Raw genomic sequence first — 26,747 nt, 5'->3', positions numbered from 1 at the left:
GCTCAATGACAAGGGACCTCCTTTTTAATGCCGAGTCCGAACGGCGTTCCACATTGCAGTGAAACCACTTAGAGAAGCTTTGTAACCCTCAGAAATGTCACCAGCATTACTGAGGTGGGATAATCCACCGTTGAAAAACTTTTTGGTGTTCGGTCGTAGCAGGAATCGAACCCACGACCTTGTGTATGCAAGGCGGGCATGCTAACCATTGCACCACGGTGGCTCCCTTGAATGACCGTAAAATGAAGTTGATCGAGATAGCAGAGGCATTAGAGATATCAAAGGAACGTATTGGTCATATCATTCATCAATATTTCGATATGCGGTAGCTCTGTGCAAAATGGGTGCCGCGCGAGCTCACATTTGACTAAAAAACAACAACGTGTTGATGATTCTGAGCGGTGTTTGCAGCTGTTAACTCGTAATACACCCGAGTTTTTCCGTCGATATGTGACAATGGATGAAACATGGCTCCATCACTACACTCCTGAGTCCAATCGACAGTCGGCTGAGTGGACAGCGACCGGTGAACCGTCTCCGAAGAGTGGAAAGACTCAAAAGTTCGCTGGCAAAGTAATGGCCTCTGTTTTTTGGGATGCGCATGGAATAATTTTTATCAATTTTCTTGAGAAGGGAAAACCATCAACAGTGACTATTATATGGCGTTATTGGAGCGTTTGAAGGTCGAAATCGCGGCAAAACGGCTCCATATGAAGAAGAAAAAGCTGTTGTTCCACCAAGACAACGCACCGTGCCACAAGTCATTGAGAACGATGCCAAAAAATGCATGAATTGGGCTTCGAATTGCTTTCCCATCCACCGTATTCTCCAGATCTGGCCCCCAGCGACTTTTTCATGTTCTCAGTTAGAACAACTAACATAAAGAATATAATTTGGGTCCTAATGAAATTCTGAGTCAATATAGTGATGTCCGTCCGAAATTACGAAATTACTTGAAACTTTTTAATATTTTGTTTTCCTGGCTCTTGTCAGAAAAGGCGGCATTGGTTTTACCCAAATGTGTGCGAAAAAATGGAAAATATATTACTAACTATGCAGTGCTTTTGTAAGGTCTCTTTTCTTTCTTTCTTTTTTTGTGCAGATTTAATTTCATTCATCACAAAAGGGGACAAAAACAAAGCCCGACTGTTTTGTGAACATTTCAATCTTGCAGAGTTTTTGTTATATGCATAAATAACAATGGGTCCAAAGACTCATGCGTAAAGCTTCGGAGCAAGCATTGTGATTGGGATTTAGTTTTGTTGTTAATGATTAAACTAATTGTTTTTTTTTTGAGATCATTACAGCATGTGCTCTTTTTCGTCTTGTTTTCTGAACAGAGAAAAATTGTTATATTATGTGGGGCCTTAATAAAAAGGGTCTACCATTTATGCGCCCAAAAAAGCCATGCTTTTATCATTTTAATATGGATCGGAATAATGTAAAAGCTTCTTTCTTTTGAAACTACCAGAAGCAAAACAAGTGAACATCGAACTCTGCTATGGAGATTCAGTAGCTGTAGTAGTAATAACAGTATCTTCCTATAGTCACACTATTCATATGCACTTATTCGCAGCTTCCTTGGCCTGGGTGGCATTGTTCATTCATTAAAATATGAAACCATCATCACTAACATATCCCAGAGTAAACATAAAGCATTCCTTTGTGTGTTGTATATGCTCCCAACGCCCAACCACTTGCCACATACCTCTAACTACATTCGCATCTGTTCGAAAGATATTAACTGCTACTATCTATATGGAGAGATATTAGATCTGCGAGCAACAAATGTTTGCCAAAGATATTGTTCCACAAACAAAGGCACAAAGGAAATGCACTAAATTAGAAATAAGTATAGTACATTGATGGTATTTCCACTTGTTCTTTGTTTGACAATGTTTTATTTTTTTAAGATTTCTCTCCTCTGCAAAATGTGGAAGAAAACATCAGGATATTAATTTCCTTTGTGCATTTCCACAAAGTTCTTGTGTACTTTGTTTAGTTGGTTATCTAAATTTGTAGGTCAATGCACGGTAAACGTTTAGTTATTAGAGTTGCCCATGGTCTTCAATTAAAATATTTTTCATAGCATTAATGCTATTAAGAAATAATAATCCAAAATTTATATCCTCATTAGTCATTTTCATAATTTTTTGTAATATCTTGCTCTTAGCAACTAAAACTACCTCGCTGCCTTGTTTTAGGGATTGTTAACTTCCGGTTATCCTTTGCACAGACATTGTTTTTGCTTTGAATTTAAATTCAATTAAATTAATTGATAACATTAATAATTGATAATAATAATTTTTAAAATTCTATTAAATTAGAAAAATGTTGGTGATATTTTTATACCCTACACCATTGGATGGGGGTATATTAACTTTTTCATTCCGTTTGTAACACCTCGAAATATTACCCCATAAAGTATATATTGTGGGTCGTGGTGAAATTCTGAATCGATCTAAGCATGTCCGTCCGTCCGTCTGTTGAAATCACGATAACTTCCGAACGAAACAAGCTATCGACTTAAAACTTGGCACAAGTAGTTGTTATTGATTTAGGTCGGATATTATTGCAAATGGGTCATATCGGTCTACTTTTACATATAGCCCCCATATAAACTGATCCCCAGATTTGGCTTGCGGAGCCCCTAAGAGAAGCAAAATTGATTGATTGATTGATTGATTGATTGGTCTCTAACAACCATGCAAAAATTGGTCCACAACGGTACTTAACTATATATAGCCCCCATATAAACCGGTCCTCAGATTTGGCTTGTGGAGACTTGTGGAGGGTACATAAGATTCGGCCTGGCCGAACTTACGGCCGTATATACTTGTTTTCTATGTTGGTTTGTACGTCAGTTTTCACTTCATTGAATCAGCCAAAGTTCTCCATTTTTAAATTTTTTTTATAATTTTATAAAATTTTGTCAAAATTTTATTTCTATAGAAAATTTTGTCAAAATGTTATTTCTATAGAAAAATTTGTCAAAATTTTATTTCTATAGAAAATTTTGTCAAAATTTTATTTCTTTAGAAAATTTTGTCAAAATTTTATTTCTATCGAAAAATTTTTCAAAATTTTATTTCCATAGAAAATTTTGTCAAAATTTTATTTCTATAGAAAATTTTGTCAAAATTTTATTTCTATAGAAAATTTTGTCAAAATTTGATCTCTATAAAAAAATTTGTCAAAATTTGATTTCTATAGAAAATTTGTCACAATTTTATTTCTATAGAAAATTTTGTCAAAATTTTATTTTTATAGAAAATTTTCTAAAAATTTTATTTCTATAGAAAATTTTGTCAAAATTTTATTTCTATAGAAAATTTTGTCAAAATTTTATTTCTATAGAAAATTTTGTCATAATTTTATTTCTATAGAAAATTTTGTCAAAATTTTATTTCTATAGAAAATTTTGTCAAAATTTTATTTCTATAGAAAATTTTGTCAAAATTTTATTTCTATAGAAAATTTTGCCAAAATTTTATTTCTATAGAAAATTTTGTCAAAATTTTATTTCTATAGAAAATTTTATCAAAATTTTATTTCTATAGAAATTTTGTCAAAATTTTATTTCTATATAAAATTTTGTCAAAATTTTATTTCTATAGAAAATTTTGTCAAAATTTTATTTCTATAGAAAATTTTGTCAAAATTTTATTTCTATAGAAAATTTTGTCAAAATTTTATTTCGATAGAAAATTTTGCTAAAATTTTATTTGTATAGAAAATTTGGTCAAAATTTTCATTTCTATAGCGTTTTTTCAAAATTGTATCTCTATAGAAATTTTTTTTCAAAAACAAAACACGAATGAAGTAAGAGGAAGCACGCTCAAAATAAACCCAGCCAACTGCACTCAAATCGATGATTTGATGGTCGCCAGCTATCATAAACCATTTTTCGGAAGGTTCAAGTGTGGTTCACCATGGGTTTAGTGAACTGCCTGAATTTATTCTGATAATTGGTTGATAGTTTTGCTGCAAGTAGAGGATGCTGATGAGGAATGTGGTAATCCCGAAACGTGCGTCCATCCAACCATCTTGCAGTCTATAGGGTTTTGCCCAAATAAATTTAACAAACATTCGTTTCCTCTGTTGGTTAAGCTACTCTTGTAGTTTAGTCAACACAATGGTTTTAAAGCTGAGATCAAAACAACAAATATGATTGAAGTACAAACCCACAATAAAAAACAAAACACGAAATTTTATTTCTGTAGAAAATTTTTTTCAAAATTGTATTTCTATAGAAAATTTTTTCAAAATCTTATTTCTATAGTAGCCCAATGTTCAAAAGATTCCATCCAGATTATTTAAATGTCTACCTGAAATTACAAATTATTCGAATTTATCAATTACAGTGAAACCTCTGAAAGGATGACACTCACGGTCGCCTAAATTTTGTCCACATTTGGGAGGTGTCCACTTATGAGAGTTTATTTTTAATGTGTTAATATAGCAAATGTCCACGTTTCGGAGGTGTCCGGTTTTCAGAGTGTCCAAGTTTGAGAGGTTTCACGGGATTCAAATTTTACCTTTCGTCCTGACAGAATCGTCTATCAACTGTGCAATGTACCTCTTATTGTCAACAACAGACATACAGTCAAACAGTTCTATTTATAGATCATATTGATGGGCACACACACAAGCCGATGTAAAGAAACTTTGTTAAAAAAAAACAACCCAGTTTAGTTTTTACCATTCTTATAAACGATGTATTAAATACAACTGTAAGAAACGGAGATAGTGTAAGCCGCCGTGGTGCAATGGTTAGCATGTCCGCCTTGCATACACAAGGTCGTGGCTTCGATTCCTGCTTCGACCGAACACCAAAAAGTTTTTCAGTGGTGGATTATCCCACCTCAGTAACGCTGGGGACATTTCTGAGGGTTTCAAAGCTTCTCTAAGTGGTTTCACTTCAATGTGGAACTCCGTTCGGACTCGGCTATAAAAAGGAGGTCCCTTGTCATTGAGCTTAACATGGAATCGGGCAGCACTCAGTGATAAGAGAGAAGTGCACCAATGTGGTATCACAATGGACTGAATAGTCTACACCGGTTAGCATGTCCGCCTTGCATACACAAGGTCGTGGCTTCGATTCCTGCTTCGACCGAACACCAAAAAGTTTTTCAGTGGTGGATTATCCCACCTCAGTAACGCTGGTGACATTTCTGAGGGTTTCAAAGCTTCTCTAAGTGGTTTCACTTCAATGTGGAACTCCGTTCGGACTCGGCTATAAAAAGGAGGTCCCTTGTCATTGAGCTTAACATGGAATCGGGCAGCACTCAGTGATAAGAGAGAAGTGCACCAATGTGGTATCACAATGGACTGAATAGTCTACACCGGTCTGCCACCTAACCTAACCTAGCCTAGTGTAAGTTTACATATAATCCAAAAATACTCCAAAAATTTCGAAAGGATGTTCGCCATTACACACTAACATATTAAATTTTTACTGCGAGACCTCTATATATGTTTTATTAAGGACATAAAGAAAATAACAGTGTTTGATAAGAGTAAAACGGACTATGATTTTAGAATAAAAAATATTTTTTTATGTAAAAAAAAAAAAATTGTAATAATTTCTTCCTTTTCAAATTTTACAAAAAAAAAAAAATGAATAGCATGGCAACCTTTAAGTAATTTTTCATTCATTCTTCTTTTCCTACGCCACTCATCATGTGGAACGCATCTACCACAAAAATTCATCCCAACAAACAATGTTAAAGACCGGTAAATAATTTCTGCTTATTCGTCGATGGCATATTTCTGAATGCCAAGATTGTTTTTGCATCGTCATGGATGGTGGTCATAGTGGCGAAGTTCCATGTGTCTTTCATTGTTGATGCACTTCTTTGTCTAGTCGTAAAGTCTGTGTTATTTCGTTTCAGACTGAAAATATGATTTTTTGCATTTTTTTTTATATGTTGAAGTTTTTCTGCATATTCTTTCTTTGTTACTTTCTACTTGGTTTTTGTGGCGTTAATTTCTCAACATCGACCTCTTGCCATGGTTAGCATGACCATCACAATCATCTGTGTCAGCATCAGTTGTAGAATCTGTTGTGTATGAGACTTCTGCAATAGCATAAATAAATAGCGTTAATGAAAAAAACTCTCGATATATGAAAAAATAGTTGCTACTCTAAAAAGGTTTACTTGGATTCAAAGATTTTCATATATATTGAAGGATTTTGAATGCAGATTCTTTAAATAAGGTACATAAATTTCAATGAATTAACGCAATTGATAGATTGTTTTTTTTTTTCTAAATTGAAATTGCACTGAAAAAAATGATCTAACAGCAAAGTCTACGAACCCCAAATTTTTTAAACGAAAGTTTATAATCTTCGTTTTAAATTTTTTTGATTAAATTTAGGATACTAATTTTTAGATTTTCTTCCTCAAAATTTTTCCTTGTTGTAGAAAAACTAAAATAAATATATTTTACCCCCATTTTCATGAAGCAGTGCTACGTTAGCTAACGAAATTTTAAACAGTGCTATGGACAAATCTGTCTTCACTCAAAAAAAGTTTACTTGGATCCAAAGATTTTGACCTTCCCTTAAGGATTTTGGTATTGATTCCGAGCCAAAGATGCGGCTTCTTTAAAATAAAGATATTTTTTAGCGACCTATCTGGCTTTAAATCTAGGACCAATAAAATTAAAATTAAGATACAGATCTCATTTATCAATTTTTCATTCCCTTTTCGCGGTTTATTAATAAAGGTACTCACGTATACACAAATGCCAGTTTAAAAATCCAAATTATAGCAGATACTTCAAAGTAAAAAATGTATTCTTAATCCCAAAAAAAAAACTTTAAACCAAAGACGCTAAATCCTTAAAATAAGTCTTCGCCTATATTTGAAGCGTTTTGATCTTAAATCTAAAGTTTATTAGTTAATTAAAGTTAATTTAAGGACAATTTCTTTAAATCGAAAATGTGTTTCTTTACTTTAAGTTCAAAGACTGCGGCTTTAACGGAGGGACGCAAATTCACAAAATTTGTGTCCTAAATTTAACGAAAAAAATATTTAAAGTAAAGATTATAAACTTTAATTTAATTAAATTGTTATTATTTTAAAGAAATTTATGTTGCATAATCTTTAATATCACGTAAATATTTTTTTCATTGTTCTTGTCTATATATTCCATATGCCAGTTAGGAACTTAACTGCTGACAATTTTTCAGTTCAAAGTTGCCTGGAGAGAAGAAGTTTGAAATTTTCTTTCTGTTAACTGACAGTTAAAGTCTAACGGAGCAACATGAAAATGACCGTTAATATATTTGATAGGAAGAAAAAGTAGGTTTAAAAGTTTAGAAATTTTTCACTAAAATGTGTTACAAATGCCGATAGTTTTCGACAAATTCACGAAAATGCAAAATATACACTAAAAAAATTTACTTCGATCTAAAGATTTTGACCTTCCCTTAAGGATTTTGGTATTGATTCCAAACCAAGGCAAAGAAGCTGCTTCTTTTAAATAAAGACATTTTTAAGGTGCTATCTAGCTTTAAATTTATGCTCTATAAATTTAAGAGCAGGATACTGATCAATTTTTCGTTCCCTTTTTGCGACATATCAAAAAAATGTATTCATGTACACAGAAAAAAATTTCACGAAAATTTTTCCAATAAAGTCTTAATTGAGTTTTAAAAAATATTCAATTAAAAGTACAATTGATTCAACAAATTTTTTAATTGAAACGAAAATCTATTACAAAAATTAATAGTATCAATTAATTTTTTAGTTAATTATTTAATTGACTTTCAATTAATTTTTTAATTGATACTATCATTACTGTGATTGAAGACATTTCAATTAAAAAATTAATTGGATCAATTAATTCCGTGATTGATTATTTGATGTACAAATAATTCCTAGCTTACAAATTATAATTGTAACAGAACTTTAAAGCAAAAAATGTTTTTTAAATCTTTAATCCAGAGATTCAATATCTCAGTTAATTTAAAGATTATTTCTCATAAATCAAAAAATGGTTTTCTTTACTATAACGGAAATTGACTTAACTTCATACGACTTTAATTTTAATGAAAACAATTCAAAAGATTATGTCCTAAATGTTTTGTGAATTGCATATCCCAAAATTTAGGTTGCATAATCTTTCATATTAGGCCAATATATTTTTCAGTGCAGATGCCCATATTTTTTTAATTGGCCATAGTGGTCGCATTTCTCTTGAGGTGAAGTACCTTCACTGAAACGAATATTCAAATTTATTACACAAGGGAACAAAATTAAACTTTTTTTGTGTTGATTCGAAATTTATAGCATTTGTTCTTTAAAAACTCCCAAAAACTAAAAATGGGACAAAAAACACAGTTTTTGTCTAGAAACTGTTCGATAAATATATTTCGAATAAAATGAGCTTTATTTCATTACAATCGGTGCACAACTTTTGATTTTGTTCACGATTTATTGAATTGATAAAAATCGCTTTTTCCATACAAAAATAACGTTTTCTAATGTGTAAGTGATAGGTATGTAATAATTTGGTTTTTTTTATGATTCCAGGAATTAAAAAAATAAAGTAATAAAAATAGATTATTTTATTTTTATGGTTGTGGTAGCAAACTCATAACGCCTATAAATTTTATTGTTCCTCTATGAAAAAACTTACTTCCATTCTTTTCCGAAAACGATGAATTTGTTTATTGTTCAGATGTTTCTGGTTTAGTAATAGCGATGGGATTAAAGGAGTATGATGGAAGTGACGATATCTCTAAAACGACTTGGAAAATTTGAAAACAATGTAAAGAGAATATTGTTTGGAAGCTTCGAATTTTTTTTAAATTTAATATAGTGAACCTATTTCAAGTTATTCTAATATATGTAACGGAAGTTCCTTAATTTTGAACATAACGGTATATCTCGAAAAGTCGAGCTGATAGAAAAAAAGCCAAGTGTAGATTTGGATTCAAAGACCCAAATAACCTTAAAAACAATATTCAGTTCTTAATCAACAGAACCATTGTTATTCATCACATTAGAAAAAAAAATAATAAAATACATATTTTTATAGTTCGAAGAATGTTATTTTTCTAGTTGGAAGATAACGACAAATATAAACTAAAATCGAAAACAAGGCTGACCATAACTCCTTCAAATCAAATTTCTCTTTGATATTATAAATGACGTTTTTTAGGGTAAATACACCTAAAAGTAAAAATATTTCAAAACCTACACTGTTAGAAAAATATGTTTTTCATATGTTCCGATATAAACAAAATGTGTTTCGGGCACAATTTTTAAACACAATATATTTAAGTGCAAACATGTAATGTTCCTAAACTAACACTAAATGTTTGGGACACATATGTTAATATGTTAGAATATATTATGTTTGGGGCATGAATGTTTTATAAAAATAATATGTGTGAATGTAAACATATATAAATTTACAAATTTCGAGTAAACATATATATGTTGTGATATTTTATTCAGAGAGCGGCAGAGAGAGAGAGAGAGAGTATAGAGAAAGAAATAGAGATGGAAACCGGGAGGGTTGACGAAAGATATCAACATAACACAGCGAGAGAATGAAAAGAGAGCAATTTCTGTGAAACCGCTTGTATGTTGTTTCGGAAAACTGTTTTATGATAAGGCCAAAAATTTGATAAGGTTAAGTCTAAATATTATTTAATTTGAGTATTAGAATGAGTATTCGGAGTAAAGAGAAAATACATTCGGAACCAAGAGAATAGACATTTGAAAAAAAAAACAGCATGTGTTTTCGCCTTGAGGGCAGCATTTTATGTATGTGTGGACATGTGTTTTGTTTATCATTTTGGCATTATGGGCACAATTTTTATACCCTCCACATAGGATGGGGGTATATTAACTTTGTCATTCCGTTTGTAACACATCGAAATATTGCTCTAAGACCCCATAAAGTATATATATTCTGGGTCGTGGTGAAATTCTGAGTCGATCTAAGCATGTCCGTCCGTCCGTCCGTCTGTTGAAATCACGCTAACTTCCGAACGAAACAAGCTATCGACTTGAAACTTCGCACAAGTAGTTGTTATCGATGCAGGTCGGATGGTATTGAAAATAGGCCATATCGGTCCACTTTTACGTATAGCCCCCATATAAAGGGACCCTCAGATTTGGCTTGTGGAGCCTCTAACAGAAGCATATTTCATCCGATCTGGCTGAAATTTGGTACATGGTGTTGGTATATGGTCTCTAACAACCATGCAAAAATTGGTCCACATTGGTCAATAATTATATATCGCCCCCATATAAACCGATCCCCAGATTTGGCTTGCGGAGTCTAAAAGAGAAGCAAATTTCATCCGATCCGGCTGAAATTTGATACATGGTGGTGGTATATGGTCTCTAACAACCATGCAAAAATTGGTCCACATCGGTCCATAAATATATATAGCCCCCATATAAACCGAGACTCAAAGGGAAGAAAATTTCATCCGATCCGGCTGAAATTTGGTACATGATGTTGGTATATGGTCTCTAACAACCATGCAAAAATTGGTCCACATCGGTCCTTAATTATATATAGCCCCCATATAAACCGATCGCCAGATTTGGCTTGCGGAGCCTCAAAGAGAAGCAAATTTCATCCGATCCGACTGAAATTCGGTACATGATGTTGGTATATTGTTTCTAACAACCATGCAAAAATTGGTCCACATCGGTCCATCATTATATATAGACCCCATATAAACCGATCTCCAGATTTGGCTTGCGAAGCCTCAAAGAGAAGCAAATTGCATCCGATCCGGCTGAAATTTGGTACATGGTATTGGTATATGGTCTCTAACAACCGTGCAAAAATTGGTCCACATCGGTCCATAATTATATATAGCGCCCATATAAACCGATCCCCAGATTTGGGTTGCGGAGCCTCAAAGAGAAGCAAATTTCATCCGATCCGTCTGAAATTTGGTACATGATATTGGTATATGGTCTCTAACAACCATGCAAAAATTGGTCCACATCGGTTCATAATTATATATAGCCCCAGATTTGTCTTGCGAAGTCTCCAAGAGAAGCAAATTTCATCCAATCCGGTTGTAATTTGGAACATGGTGTTAGTATACGATCTTTAACAACCGTGCCAGAATTGGTCCATATCGGTCCATAATTATATATAGCCCCCATATAAAACGTTCTCCAGATTTGACCTCCGGAGCCTCTTGGAGGAGCAAAATTCATCCGATCCGGTTCAAATTAGGAACGTGGTGTTGGTATATGGTCGCTAAGAACCATACCAAAATTGGTCCATATCGGTTCATAATCATGGTTGCCACTAGAGCCAAAAATAATCTACCAAAATGTTATTTCTATAGAAAATTTTGTCAAAATTTTATTTCTAGAGAAAATTTTGTTAAAATTTTATTCCGTTCATAATAAAATTTTCATCATTGTCAAAAGTTTATTTCTATAGAAAATTTTGTCAAAATTTTATTTCTATAGAAAATTTTGTTCAAATTTTATTCGGTTCATAATCATGGTTGCCACTCGAGCCAAAAATAATCTACCAAGATTTTATTTCTATAGAAAATTTTGTCAAAATTTTATTTCTATAGAAAATTTTGTTAAAATTTTATTTCTGTAGAAATTTTTGTCAAAATTTTCTTTCTATAGAAAATTTTGTCAAAATTTTTATTTCTATAGAAAATTTTGTGGAAATTTTGTTTCTATAGAAAATTTTGTGAAAATTTTGTTTCTATAGAAAATTTTGTTAAAATATTATTTCTGTAGAAAATTTTGTCAAAATTTTATTTCTCAAAAAAAAATCGCTTCTCTAACATATGTTCCAAACATATTTTGCAGGAAGCACATATATTATTGGATATTGCCGAAACATTATTATGTTTGTTTTATGTGAACATATTATATGTTTGGAAGCATTTTGAGCCCAAAAATATTATATGCTTGGAAGAATTTTCTCCCCAAGAAGATTGTGCTCATTCCCTCACATAATTTTCACTTCCACACACAAAAAATTTTTTTTCTGATTCAATCACCAAATTAATTGATCCAATTAATTTTTTAATTGAAATGTCTTCAATCACGAAAATGATAGTATCAATCACATTTTTAATTGGGCGTAGAAAAAATTTTTGATTAAAAAATTAATTGATTTTTTCAGCAAATTTCAATTAATTTTTTAATTGATTCAATTAAAAATTTAATTGATGTTGATTGCAAAACTCAATTAATTTATTAATTAAAAAAGGTAACTATTTTTAATTACTTTCTGAATTGACTTAGAGTTTTTATTTGGATTAACAAATGATTGTTTGAAATACATTTTTAATTAAAAATTTAAAAAAAATCAGCACTTTTTCTAACTGAATTAGTCTTCCGAATTTGATTAAAAAGTTAATTGTATCAATTAATTTTTTAATTAAAAATTTTAAAATTTTCAATCATTGGCTTAATTAACTTAATGTTTCTATCATGATTAAAAAGTTAATTGTATCAATTAATTTATTAATTGAAAACATTTTCAACTTCAATTAACTTTTTAATTGGAAATATTTTGGTGATATTTTTTTCTGTGCACGAAATTTTTAGTTCTTGGCACCTTTTTCTGTAATACAAATAATGTTGAAGAAATTATTCAATTTTATGTATTTTTTTTAATTGTATCTTTATCCTGGACGGAGAATCGAACCGGGAACCATGCAATTTGTAAGCCAACACACTACCACTGGGCTACGTAGCTGTTATAGTCACCAATAGACAATTATCGTTATAAGTTACATTTATATAGCATAGCTTGCAGCGCCCACAAGCCCATGCAAACATAACATTATTTAACAGAAACATACATTTGTTGGCCACGTGAAGCAATGGTTAGCATACGTTCCTATTTCTTTTAACGAACCAAGAAAAAAAATTTTGCCCATAATGCCAAAATGATAAACAAAACACATGTCCACACATACATAAAATGCTGCTCTCAAGGCGAAAACACATGCTGTTTTTTTTCAAATGTCTATTCTCTTGGTTCAAAAGTATATTCTCTTTACTCCGAATATATTCTCTTTACTCCGAATACTCATATATTCTCTTTACTCCGAATACTCATTCTAATACTCAAATTAAATAATATTTAGACTTAACCTTATCAAATTTTTGACCTTATCATAAAACAGTTTTCCGAAACAACATACAAGCGGTTTCACAGAAATTGCTCTCTTTTCATTCTCTCGCTGTGTTATGTTGATATCTTTCGTCAACCCTCCCGGTTTCCATCTCTATTTTTTTCTCTATACTCTCTCTCTCTGCCGCTCTCTGAATAAAATATCACAACATATATATGTTTACTCGAAATTTGTAAATTTATATATGTTTACATTCACACATATTATTTTTATAAAACATTCATGCCCCAAACATAATATATTCTAACATATTAACATATGTGTCCCAAACATTTAGTGTTAGTTTAGGAACATTACATGTTTGCACTTAAATATATTGTGTTTAAAAATTGTGCCCGAAACACATTTTGTTTATATCGGAACATATGAAAAACATATTTTTCTAACAGTGAACGAAAAAACGAACATTTAAAAGATGGCTGTGCTAAATTTAATGCAAATAATTTGTAAACAAATCTTATAATTTTTTAAAATAAATATAATATTTTTATTTTAAATAATTTTTTTATTTAAACTGTGTAAATTTTACGTTATGGGTCAACATTTTTTAATTTGACGTAATGTTTGCTATTAGGTCAGCATATTTTTTCAGTATATGCGTTTTATTATAGAATAGGGTGAATGACCTAGTAAAACAGCTAGGTATTCTGTAATGCAGGTTTGCAAATATTGTTGTTCTATTTAAAAATTTGTTTATGTACATTCTTTAGCAAATATTTGGCAATTGTGGCTCTTTTCCTATGAAAATAGCACTAATAGTTCTCATATTTTGAAATTTTATAAATGTTTTACGACACCATGCATTTTGTAAACTTGGCATGGACATACATAACATAAAACTTTATGAAACGCAACCACATTTTGCTCTTTCCTATTGAAATTGTATCCAAGAACTATGTATAGTTTAATTTTTCTTCTACGGGCCAGACGTTTACAGGGGAATGGGGAAGTATCCTAGCTGTTTGGCTGGGCCTATAAATGGCTGGTCTTAAGAGGCTGTTACATTTTCATCAACATGAAAAGAATTGAAAGAATTGCCATAGACTTGTGCACTGGCCTTTTTTTCATTAAGAGCTCTATGGAATTTCAGTACAAGTAGAAAATTGCATCATACCCACTCAGTGGCCCCTTGTGATTGTGTGAAGAAATCCATTGTGTGCTGTTGTGAGTGTGTGTGTTAAATAATATTCGAACATATTTCCATATTAACTTTTACTTTTTCTTTAATTATAATGATCATCATGAAACCCAAACGCATAAACAAAGAGAAATAAATATTGCCGCAGATCATATTCTTCATATGTCTTTTATAACATTGTTTATAGGGTTACAAGAGTAAAAAATTATTGTAAAATTATTACTTCGCTATGTGAGGGAAAATAAATCTGTATATAACAGGTTGGCTGATAAGTCCCTGGTCTGACACATAGATGGCGTATATAGTATAGCACCAACCTTCAAATGATTCGTGTCAAAATTTGACGTCTGTAAGTCAATTAGTTTGTGAGATAGAGCGTCTTTTGTGAAGAAACTTTTGTTATTGTGAAAAAAAATGTAAAAAAAAATGAATTTCGTGTTTTGATAAAATACTGTTTTCTGAAGGGAAAAAATACGGTGGAAACAAAAACTTGGATTGCTAATGAGTTTCCGGACTCTGCCCCAGGGAAATCAACAATAATTGATTGGTATGCAAAATTCAAGCGTGGTGAAACGAGCACGGAGGACAGTGAACGAAGTGGACGCCCGAAAGAGGTGGTTACCAACGAAAACCTAAAAAAAATCCAAAACGATTTTGAATGACCGTAAAATGAAGTTGATCGGGATAGCAGGGGCCTTAAAGATATCAAGGGAACGTGTTGGTCATATCATTCATCAATATTTGGATATGCGGAAGCTCTGTGCAAAATGGGTGCCGCGCGAGCTCACATTTGACCAAAAACAACAACGTGTTGATGATTCTGAGCGGTGTTTGCAGCTGTTAACTCGTAATACACCCGAGTTTTTCCGTCGATATGTGACAATGGATGAAACATGGATCCATCACTACACTCCTGAGTCCAATCGACAGTCGGCTGAGTGGACAGCGACCGGTGAACCGTCTCCGAAGCGTGGAAAGACTCAAAAGTCCGCTGGCAAAGTAATGGCCTCTGTTTTTTGGGATGCGCATGGAATAATTTTTATCGATTATCTTGAGAAGGGAAAAACCATCAACAGTGACTATTATATGGAGTTATTGGGGCGTTTGAAGGTCGAAATCGCGGCAAAATGGTCCCATATGAAGAAGACATAGTGTTGTTCCACCAAGACAACGCACCCTGCCACAAGTCATTGAGAACGATGGCAAAAATTCATGAATTGGGCTTCGAATTGCTTCCCCACCCACCGTATTCTCCAGATCTGGCCCCCAGCGACTTTTTCTTGTTCTCAGACCTCAAAAGGATGCTCGCAGGGAAAAATGTGGCTGCAATGAAGAGGTGATCGCCGAAATTGAGGCCTATTTTGAGGCAAACCCGAAGGAGTACTACCAAAATGGTATCAAAAAATTGGAAGGTTGTTATAATCGTTGTATCGCTCTTGAAGGGAACTATGTTGAATAATAAAAACGAATTTTGACAAAAAAATGTGTTTTTCTTTGTTAGACTTATAGGTTTACAAGAGTAACAAATTATTGTTAAATTATTACCTCGCTATGTGAGGGAAAATAAATCTGTATATAAATAAACGTTTCAGTGTCAAATGTATATGAAAAATTGTGTTATATACACGCCCTACGGGAATTTGGTGTAAATTATTACTAAAGGACCTATCACAGGACTGGCATCAGTGCTCCAGTTTGTCGCAACTTTTAATTTTTTATATAATTTATTGATTTCTATACGCTCTTGATATTAACATCTTATTGGATCCACCCATTATCTTAAATACAAATATTAGAATAATCTATTGTTCCATATATTCCAAAAGTTTTTACTTTCTGGTGGAGAGTTTGTCCCAGATTAGTTCATAAGGGTCTGTCCGTAATCCTACTAAGTTGTCCCAGGACGCGTCCTTTGGACTCGTCTTAGAACAAGTGTAAATTTACTAAAGTGTAAATTTACCTCGTCAATGACAAATCCATGTTAAAGTGACCGGTACTTTCCAGAGAACGGCTGCGATCTACCGCAACCGACCAGTGTATTTAGTAAACACCAATATTTGCAATCTTAAAACACCAATTGGTAAAAAAATTCCAACCACCAATATCCAATGCAACCGACGACTGTCGGTGTTTGTTAGTATGAGTGTTGGTCTCTCGAAAACACCGCAGTAAAGCAATCACACAAATTGGTTACCCATATCTCAGCAGTTTGGTATTCTCTTATTTGGTACTCTCTCAATTCTCTTGAGCTAATGCCAACTGCTGGTAATTGCTGTTGTTGTTGAGTGCAATCACACTTAAGTGCCACACTCGTTTTTTGTGTACCAAGCGTTGTTACGATGTCGATTGGTTTCAGATTGCAAGATACTGCAACGAACATTGTTATATACTAGTGGGGTTTTTATTCTCGCATTTGTATCAATGTAAAAGATCGCATGGTAATTGGTGTGTTACTCACTGCCACCGACAGTTTGTGGGTAAGATTGCAATACAAAAAAAAGCCACCGGTTGCAGTTCTCTGGTAATTTCCATACGTTTTGACCAGAACTAGGACTGATCCATACACACCAGGGACTAGTTCTGTACCGGTCCTGGGGTTGATCCATTGCCCGTAGGCCGCAGAGAATGAATATGATCACCTCCTAGGTCAAAATATTTTTGGACGGTGAACATATAATATGTTTTCGCAACCATGTTATTTTCTCGGACATTACATATCTGTTTTCGACAATCATTTTATGTTTGGCGAGAAAACAAAATTGCGGCAAAAATGTTCCTTCATCCATACAAAAATAACATTTTGCTCTAGGAGCTGATCATATGTATTCCTTTTCAGCGTCTACGGTATAAAAAATTGTTTGCCAAAAATCTTCTGAATTGCAGTTTTATACTCGTACACGCAAAAAATTTTAGACAAACAAATATCGTTTCCCATTTTATCACCATTTTGGTGATAAACAATTTCATAAAGACTAACTTAAAAAATATTACGATAACAATCACTACTTGATTGGTACTGCAATCTTCTTCCATAACATTGCTATTTCTATAGACGCCAAGATTGAACATTTATTGATTGTACTAACCGCAGACATATGCCAGTTGTCTGGTGTATGGTTCGTTAACTTTTAGAGAAGTGAATAGCAATTACATTATCTAGGTTTGTTTAGCTTTGCAAGTTTCCAATTACTTAGCATTGTTTATTATTCTTACGATTTTTATATAGCATAAAAAATTAACCTTTTATATGCAACGAAGCAAAATTATTATTGAAGGCCAAATATTTCAAGAGCTTTTGATTTATTTAGAAATTTTACTCTTGGAAAATGCCTTGTCTACAGGTTGAAATACAAATACAATTAATATTTAGAATAGAGCCAATATATGATGGAAAATGAATCAATCAATTGTTGAAGCTATTGAATTTACAATAACAATTGTGTATGATAACATTTTCTATTAGGTGACAAGAATTGCATAAGCACAATTGATTATATGTACTACACTCGGAAAAATAGTTAAGTGGGGGTTTCAGAAGATTTGTCAGCTGTTACTTCTACTACAATTCTTTAACTGCATTTACCAAAGATATTTGGAATCATTAAGAACAATGGCAACATGCAAAGCTATTTCTATAGAAGATTTTGTCGAAATTTTATTTCTATAGAGAATGTTGTCAACATTTTATTTCTATACAAAATTTTATTTCTATACAAAATTTTATTTCTATGGAAAATTTTGTCAAAATTTTATTTCTATAGAAAATTTTGTCAAAATTTTGTTTCTATAGAAAATTTGGTCAAAATTTAATTTCAATAAAAAATGTTGTCAAAATTTAATTTCAATAGAAAATTTTGTCCAGTGTCCCATGACATAAAATGCACGGGTCTGGATACATGAGTACAAAGTTTTGACTAGATCTCGGTTTCTGTTTCCATTCCACGCTTGTTTGGTCAGCTCGTACTTTTTCGTTTGGCGTGTGTGATTTATTGAATTTGACTATTTCTCGACACCACTTATTGTTATAGAGTAGTGATACTCATTTTCGGATAGAACAGGGCCTATATTATAGAATATGATATGTTAAATTAATTTTAACTTTAGTTTCAATTTTGACTTATAGGGAGTGCTAATATCGTGAATAAATAATGAGATCCATTATAATTTGTTTTCACATGCATGCAATTTTTCTTTAAAATAGAGTTTAGGAAAACGTCTCTTATTTTTGAATGTTGTTTAGCTTTGTAGACAAAATATAAAAAGTCGACGAATTTAAAGATGATTTAACTAATTTCATGCAGAGATGCCAATTTTAAAATTCGATCAATTTTAATAACATTTTCTTTGTGTGTACAACAACAATTTTCTGTTGTCAATATCTATCACAATTTAATTTATTCTAATTTGGTCTAATTTCATTGCATAATTGTTTATTGATGTTTCGCCATTTCCTCCATATTCTCGCATTACTATATCAAGTAAACATTTTCAGTCACCCAAGGGAAGAGTCGCACAGGAGAGACTGGCTCGTTTTTATATACACAAACCGTTTGTTTATACAAAAAATTTTTGCATTGTAAATAAAAAATGATTATTTAATAAAATTGTTTGCCGTATTTGTCAGGGAAAATTTGCACCATCACGCATCTTCATTAAATTTTGAGTTTTGTTTATTTTCAAGCTTGTGATCATGACTAATATTTAAATAACTTAATTTCAATCTTCTCTCTTTTTTCTGTAATTTTTATAGCCTCTACTCTGGTGCTATATGGGCAGCATTTGGAAACTTGCTGTTTAAAATAAAAATCAAAACAAAAACAAACATTGCCTTGAACGGAAATATAGGTGAAAGTCACTGATAATTGACGCATTTGCCGCTTCTCGGCAACTCAGCACTCTACAAGCTGGCGACCAAAACAGACGCTTTATTCGTATTCAGCAAAGATATGAATAAAGCGGGGAAACATATACAGTCGGGTGCCAGCAATCGTGTCTTGATCGCTCCCAACTCACCACTGATGCCGACAGCGGCAATGGGCTCAAAGGCCCAACAAAATGTGATTACATCAATAATGAGTTTTCTACCAGATAATCGGCCAATAACATCGCTACACATTGTTGAGGATTATGAAAAGTAAGTAATAAAATCGATTAAAAAAAATTTTATGGACTTCTTTTTATGTAAGACTCCCTAATTGATTTGAAGTTGATCTTTAAAGGCGGTGAAACAAATGCGCTTCCAGAAAAGTTATATAACTAAATCAAAATTTGTAATCCGGATTACTTTCACAAAAAAGTAAACGAAATTTTTATAGCGCATTTCACTTTATTTTAGTTGATTTTAGTTAAATTTTGCCAAATGTGAGAAAATTTTCCTTACTATTCATTATTGTTTGCTTACTTTAATGGCGTGAATTAAAAAATGGGAAAAAAGTTTTATACCAATGAAGTACATAATTTTACTGAATTTGAAAATAGTTCATATTTACCTAAAATGGATGAAGTTTACTTAAATTGCGCTCATCAGTTTCTGAAATTAGTACATTTTCCATAAATTGTGCCTGTACTGAATTTCATACAGAGCTAAAGTCATTTTAAACATTTTTAACTTTTCTTACTTTTATACCCTAACTAACTTTATCATTCCGTTTATACCACATCGAAATATTGCTCTAAGACCCCCATAAAATATATATTCTGGGTCGTGGTGAAATTCTGAGTCGATCATTAGCGTAGCTAGACAATTTTCTTAGGGGGGGCTATAGCCCCCCTAGCTAAAACTTTATAGACTGAACTTATAGGTTGAACTAATGTTTTATTTCAAAAAATGTAATAAAAAATAGACATCAAAATAACTCGACAATCAATTTATAATAAAGCAACGTGGAAATTGGTGCAAATTGCTACTGACGGACCTATCACAGAACTGGTACCTGTACTCAGGTTAGTTGCAATTTTCACATTTTATCAGAATAACCTTTTGTTCGACATATTTCAAAAGTTTTTTTTTTCATTTCGGGTTCCATTAGGAGCCCAAATTGAAAGAGATTTCTAAGAGTTTGTCCGAGACTGGTTCCTGAGGACGTGTTTATGGGTTGCTCCTGCTAAATTGTCCCAGGACGTGTCCTTTGGGATGAGTCCAAGACGCGTCCTAAAATGTAAGTTTACTCCTTCCATACGTTTTGATCAGAACTGGGACTGGTCCATACACACCAGGGACTAGTCCTGTACCAGTTCTGTGGTTGATCCATTTCCCGTAGGGTAGTTCCACACTTTTCCCAGCAACAAATTGGGAGTTGTTCTAAAGGCACAACTTTAAAAGCACTTCCAAAAATGTCTTCACAAAGAAGTTAACTATTTAAACTACACAGGAAGTTTTTTTACAAATTTTTTTTATATTTTAATGCGTAATTTTTTGTTTTCTGTTTTCAAATAGTTAAAAACAAGTATATACGGCCGCAAGTTCGGCCAGGCCGAATCTTATGTACCCACCACCATGGATTGCGTAGAAACTTCTACGAAAGACTGTCATCCACAATCGAATTACTTGGGTTGTGGTATCTTAAAACTTCTTATTCCTGCATGGTTGTTGGATACCATATAATAACATCACGTACCAAATTTCAACCGAATGGGAAGTATTTTGCTCTTCCAAGGGGCTCTGGAGGTCAAATCTGGGGATCGGTTTATATGGGGCCTATATATAATTATGGACCGATATCGACCAATTTTTGCATGGGAGTTTGAGGCCATATATTAACACCACGTACCAAATTTCAACTGAATCAGATGAATTTTGGTCTTCCAAGAGGTTCCGGAGGTCAAATCTGGTGATCGGTTTATATGGGGGCTATATGTAATTATGAGCGATGTGGACCAATTTTTGCATGGTTGTTAGAGACCATATACTAACATCACGTACCAAATTTCAGCCATATCGGATGAAATTTGCTTCTCTTAGAGGCCTCGCAAGCCAAATCGGGGGATCGGTTTATATGGGGGCTATATATAATTATGGACCGATGTGGACCAATTTTTGCATGGTTGTTCGAGACCATATACTAACACCATGTACCAAATTTCAGCCGGATCGGATGAAATTTGCTTCTCTTAGAGGCCTCGCAAGCCAAATCGGGGGATCGGTTTATATGGGGGCTATATATAATTATGGACCGATGTGGACCAATTTTTGCATGGTTGTTAGAGACCATATACTAACACCATGTACCAAATTTCAGCCGGATCGGATGAAATTTGCTTCTCTTAGGGGCCTCGCAAGCCAAATCGGGGGATCGGTTTATATGGGGGCTATATATAATTATGGACCGATGTGGACCAATTTTTACATGGTTGTTAGAGACCATATACTAACACCATGTACCAAATTTCAGCCGGATCGTATGAAATTTGCTTCTCTTAGGGGCCTCGCAAGCCAAATCGGGGGATCGGTTTATATGGGGGCTATATATAATTATGGACCGATGTGGACCAATTTTTGCATGGTTGTTAGAGACCATATACTAACACCATGTACCAAATTTCAGCCGGATCGGATGAAATTTGCTTCTCTTAGAGGCCTCGCAAGCCAAATTTTGGGGTCCGTTTATATGGGGGCTATACGTAAAAGTGGACCGATATGGCCCATTTGCAATACCATCCGACCTACATCAATAACAACTACTTGTGCCAAGTTTCAAGTCGATAGCTTGTTTCGTTCGGAAGTTAGCGTGATTTCAACAGACGGACGGACGGACGGACGGACGGACGGACGGACGGACGGACGGACGGACGGACATGCTCAGATCGACTCAGAATTTCACCACGACCCAGAATATATATACTTTATGGGGTCTTAGAGCAATATTTCGATGTGTTACAAACGGAATGACAAAGTTAATATACCCCCCATCCTATGGTGGTGGGTATAAAAAGAGTAAGAATAAATAAAATGGTACAAATTATTCAAATTTTGCCACAAAAATGCTAAATCCATTATAGAAAAATCGATAATATTTGAAAATATTCGAGGGAAAACGTTTCAAACAAGCGTTAGAATGCATTAAAAATCATAAAAAAGTATAAAAATTATTTATTTGGGAAAATATCACAAAATTTTTAATTCACATTCAAAACACTGAATTCGGATCACACCTTAAGAAGTGATGCAAATTCATTGCAACGGTTGTTGAAACGGTGGACATTCGTTCTATGACAAGTTCATATACATTCATCGCTTCTCCACCAATTTTGTACCACTTCCAGACCCAAAAAGAACATTTTCACTTCTTTTTGGCGACGCTTTTTCGCAGCATTATTAAGATATTAATTTATGAAAGAATAGTTTTAATATCAATTACTATTTTTTATTCAACTAAATCATAAGTTCAACCACAGCTTTATTTCATAAATATCAGACTTCTACCACAACCCAAGTGATTCGATTGTGCATGAAAGTCTTTAGTGGAACTTTGTGCGTTGTACGAGTATATACTTGTTTAATTTTTATAAAAATATAAAATCGTAAATAGGTTTTCAAATTCTGGGGGGCTAAAATTTTCCTTCCTACGCTTATGGAGTTGATCTAGCCAAGTCCACCGTGGAGCCACCGTGGTGAAATGGTTAGCATGCCCGCCTTACATACACAAGGTCGTGGGTTCGATTCCTGTTTCGACCGAACACCAAAAAGTTTTTCAGCGGTGGATTATCCCACCTCAGTAATGCTGGTGACATTTCTGAGGGTTTCAAAGCTTCTCTAAGTGGTTTCACTGCAATGTGGAACGCCGTTCGGACTCGGCTATAAAAAGGAGGTCCCTTGTCATTGAGCTTAACATGGAATCGGGCAGCACTCAGTGATAAGTGAGAAGTTCACCAATGTGGTATCACAATGGACTGAATAGTCTAAGTGAGCCTGATACATCGGGTTGCCACCTAACCTAACCTAACTTAGCCAAGTCCATCCGTCTGTTGAAATCACGCTAACTTTCGAACGAAATAAGCTATCGATTTGAAACTTGGCACAAGTAGTTGTAATTGATATAGATCGGATGGTATTGCAAATGGGCTATATCGGGCCACTTTTACGTATAGCCCCCATACAAACCAACCCCCAGATTTGGCTCGCGGATCCTCTTAGAGAAGCAAATTTCATCCGATCCGGTTGAAATTTGATAAGTGGTGTTAGTATATGGTCTCTAACAACCATGCCAAAATTGGTACATATCAGTCCATAATTATATATAGCCTCTACATAAACCGATCCCCAGATTTGACCTCGAGAGCGATTTTATAAGGAAAATGTGGGTATTTTGGCCATTTTTGCCCAAATCGGAAAAACATATATATGGAAGCTATATAAAAATCTGAACCGATTTCAACAAAATTTGCAAAATTTCACGTAAATCGGATAGCAACTTTGACCTCTGTGGTCATATGACGGAAAATCTGGCGAAAGATATATATGGGAGCTATATCTAAATCTGAACCGATTTCAATAAAATTTAGCACACTTGACTACACTACTAATTGTACTCCTAGTGCAAAATCTCAACCAAATTGGGCCAAAACTCTGGCTTCTGGGGCCATATAAGTCCATATCGGGCGGAAGATATATATGAGAGCTATATCTCAATCTGAACCGATTTCAATCAAATTTTGCACACTTGACTATACGACCAAGTGTTATGTTTGTACAAAATTTCAAGCAAATCGGTATAAAACTCTGGCTGCTGGGTCCATATTAGTGCATATCGGGCGAAAGATATATATGGGAGCTATATCTAAATCTGAACCGATTTCTTCAAAAATCAGTAAGATTCTATTCTAACCCAAAATAGGAACTTGTGCCAAATTTGAAGGCGATTGGACTTAAACTGCGACCTAGACTTTGATCACAAAAATGTGTTCACAGACAGACGGACGGACGGACATGGCTAGATCGACTCAGGGACCCACCCTGAGCATTATTGCCAAAGACACCATGTGTCTATCTCGTCTCCTTCTGGGTGTTGCAAACATATCGATGCCCTCATTCCAGAGTACGCTAAGTAGCATGTTTTGATGGAGTTCGCTGTTTTTTATTCGGATTGATGTGAATTGCATCGTGTCAAAAGTTCGGACATTTCTATCAAAATTTATGGTTAATATTGTACTTAGCTTGAGTCTACACGCAGAGAAGAAACCTGATTGTCACTATCATATTCGAAGAGCAAAATAATATGATAGGAGCTATTTTTGCGGCAACCATGTAACAAATTCACCTGCAACTATGTTGGCTCAGTGAACATGGTTCTAAGAAAAATAAAATTGTCCTCATCTAAAATGTTATTATATTGATAAAAAGAATTTTGTTTCCATTAAAAGACAATGGTCACGATCTAAAATGTTATGGTATTCGTCAAAAATGTTTTTCTTCCAGTTAAAAGAACATGGTCACAACCTAAAATGTTTTGATCTTTATGAAAAACCCTTTTTCGTCGTCGAAAAAAGGGCGCCACAAAATTAACTTTATTTATTTATAAACTAATTCATTGTTTATTTGTAAAGGGTGATTTGTTAAGAGCTTGATAACTTTTTTTTTTTAAAAAAACGCATAAAATTTGCAAAATCTCATCGGTTCTTTATTTGAAACGTTAGATTGGTCCATGACATTTACTTTTTGAAGATAATTTCATTTAAATGTTGACCGCGGCTGCGTCTTAGGTGGTCCATTCGGAAAGTCCAATTTTGGGCAACTTTTTCGAGCATTTCGGCCGGAATAGCCCGAATTTCTTCGGAAATGTTGTCTTCCAAAGCTGGAATAGTTGCTGGCTTATTTCTGTAGACTTTAGACTTGACGTAGCCCCACAAAAAATAGTCTAAAGGCGTCAAATCGCATGATCTTGGCCAACTTACCGGTCCATTTCTTGAGATGAATTGTTCTCCGAAGTTTTCCCTCAAAATGGCCATAGAATCGCGAGCTGTGTGGCATGTAGCGCCATCTTGTTGAAACCACATGTCAACCAAGTTCAGTTCTTCCATTTTTGGCAACAAAAAGTTTGTTAGCATCGAACGATAGCGATCGCCATTCACCGTAACGTTGCGCCCAACAGCATCTTTGAAAAAATACGGTCCAATGATTCCACCAGCGTACAAACCACACCAAACAGTGCATTTTTCGGGATGCATGGGCAGTTCTTGAACGGCTTCTGGTTGCTCTTCACTCCAAATGCGGCAATTTTGCTTATTTACGTAGCCATTCAACCAGAAATGAGCCTCATCGCTGAACAAAATTTGTCGATAAAAAAGCGGATTTTCTGCCAACTTTTCTAGGGCCCATTCACTGAAAATTCGACGTTGTGGCAGATCGTTCGGCTTCAGTTCTTGCACGAGCTGTATTTTATACGGTTTTACACCAAGATCTTTGCGTAAAATCTTCCATGTGGTCGAATAACACAAACCCAATTGCTGCGACATTTCACGGTCTTCAGCAACACTCTCAGAAACAGACGCAATATTCTCTTCTGTACGCACTGTACGCATTCGTGTGGTTGGTTTAATGTCCAATAAAGTAAACTGAGTGCGAAACTTGGTCACAATCGCATTAATTGTTTGCTCACTTGGTCGATTATGTAGACCATAAATCGGACGTAAAGCGCGAAACACATTTCGAACCGAACACTGATTTTGGTAATAAAATTCAATGATTTGCAAGCGTTGCTCGTTAGTAAGTCTATTGATGATGAAATGTCAAAGCATACTGAGCATCTTTCTCTTTGACACCATGTCTGAAATCCCACGTGATCTGTCAAATACTAATGCATGAAAATCCTAACCTCAAAAGAATCACCCTTTATTTACTATGTCGCGCAAGCAAACATCACATATATTTACACATTCTATTTTGGTTCAATGTCAATAATAAGTAATCATTCCAAATTTACTTCGTGCCCATCAAATGTACCAATGCAGACATCATGTAACTGCAAATAAAAATAAATTATACCATATATCAAAATGCAGAACAAAAAACAGGTAAATTTTTTTTCAATTACACTTTCCTTTTTTGTGTTCACATAAAACCACGTGCCACTTATAAATAAATTAACACAAAACACAGTAATTCCGTATTCTCCGTCCATTCCAAGAAACAATCAACACACGACTGACGCGCAAATTGAAAATCGTGTGTACCTGCTCAATGTTTTTATAAAATTCTTTTCGCTGCAAAAAAATTAAATGGTCACGAAAACAATGTACATGGTCTTTGTGGCCATGTAATGGTTCTAGACATGTCTATACGTAACCTATAAAAATACTTTTCTCTCTGCAAAAAAGGGGAAAAAATGAAATGGTCAGGTACATGATTTTCCCGACCATATAATGGTCTCAAATTCTATCATTTAAATAATAGGACATGTTTGCGGCATTTGAGAACCATTTAAATGCTTATTGCCAACATATATT

The 26,747-nt window shown here is 33.8% G+C and overlaps 1 protein-coding gene across 1 annotated transcript in view; it reads left to right on the top strand.

The window, feature by feature from the left end:
* Positions 1–26,747, top strand: part of Mvb12 (multivesicular body subunit 12-like Mvb12) — a 46,585-nt gene that overhangs the window by 5,377 nt on the left and 14,461 nt on the right. The window contains exon 2 of the mRNA XM_075299328.1: positions 19,057–19,440. Within this exon, the coding sequence (XP_075155443.1) occupies positions 19,253–19,440 (188 nt within the window). The 5' untranslated portion in view covers positions 19,057–19,252. The remainder of the gene's footprint in view (positions 1–19,056; positions 19,441–26,747) is intronic.

Source organism: Haematobia irritans, chromosome 3 (genome assembly GCF_050003625.1).
Source record: "Haematobia irritans isolate KBUSLIRL chromosome 3, ASM5000362v1, whole genome shotgun sequence".
In the NCBI taxonomy this organism is placed as follows: domain Eukaryota; kingdom Metazoa; phylum Arthropoda; class Insecta; order Diptera; family Muscidae; genus Haematobia; species Haematobia irritans.
This window is presented reverse-complemented; position numbering and strand designations above follow the sequence as displayed.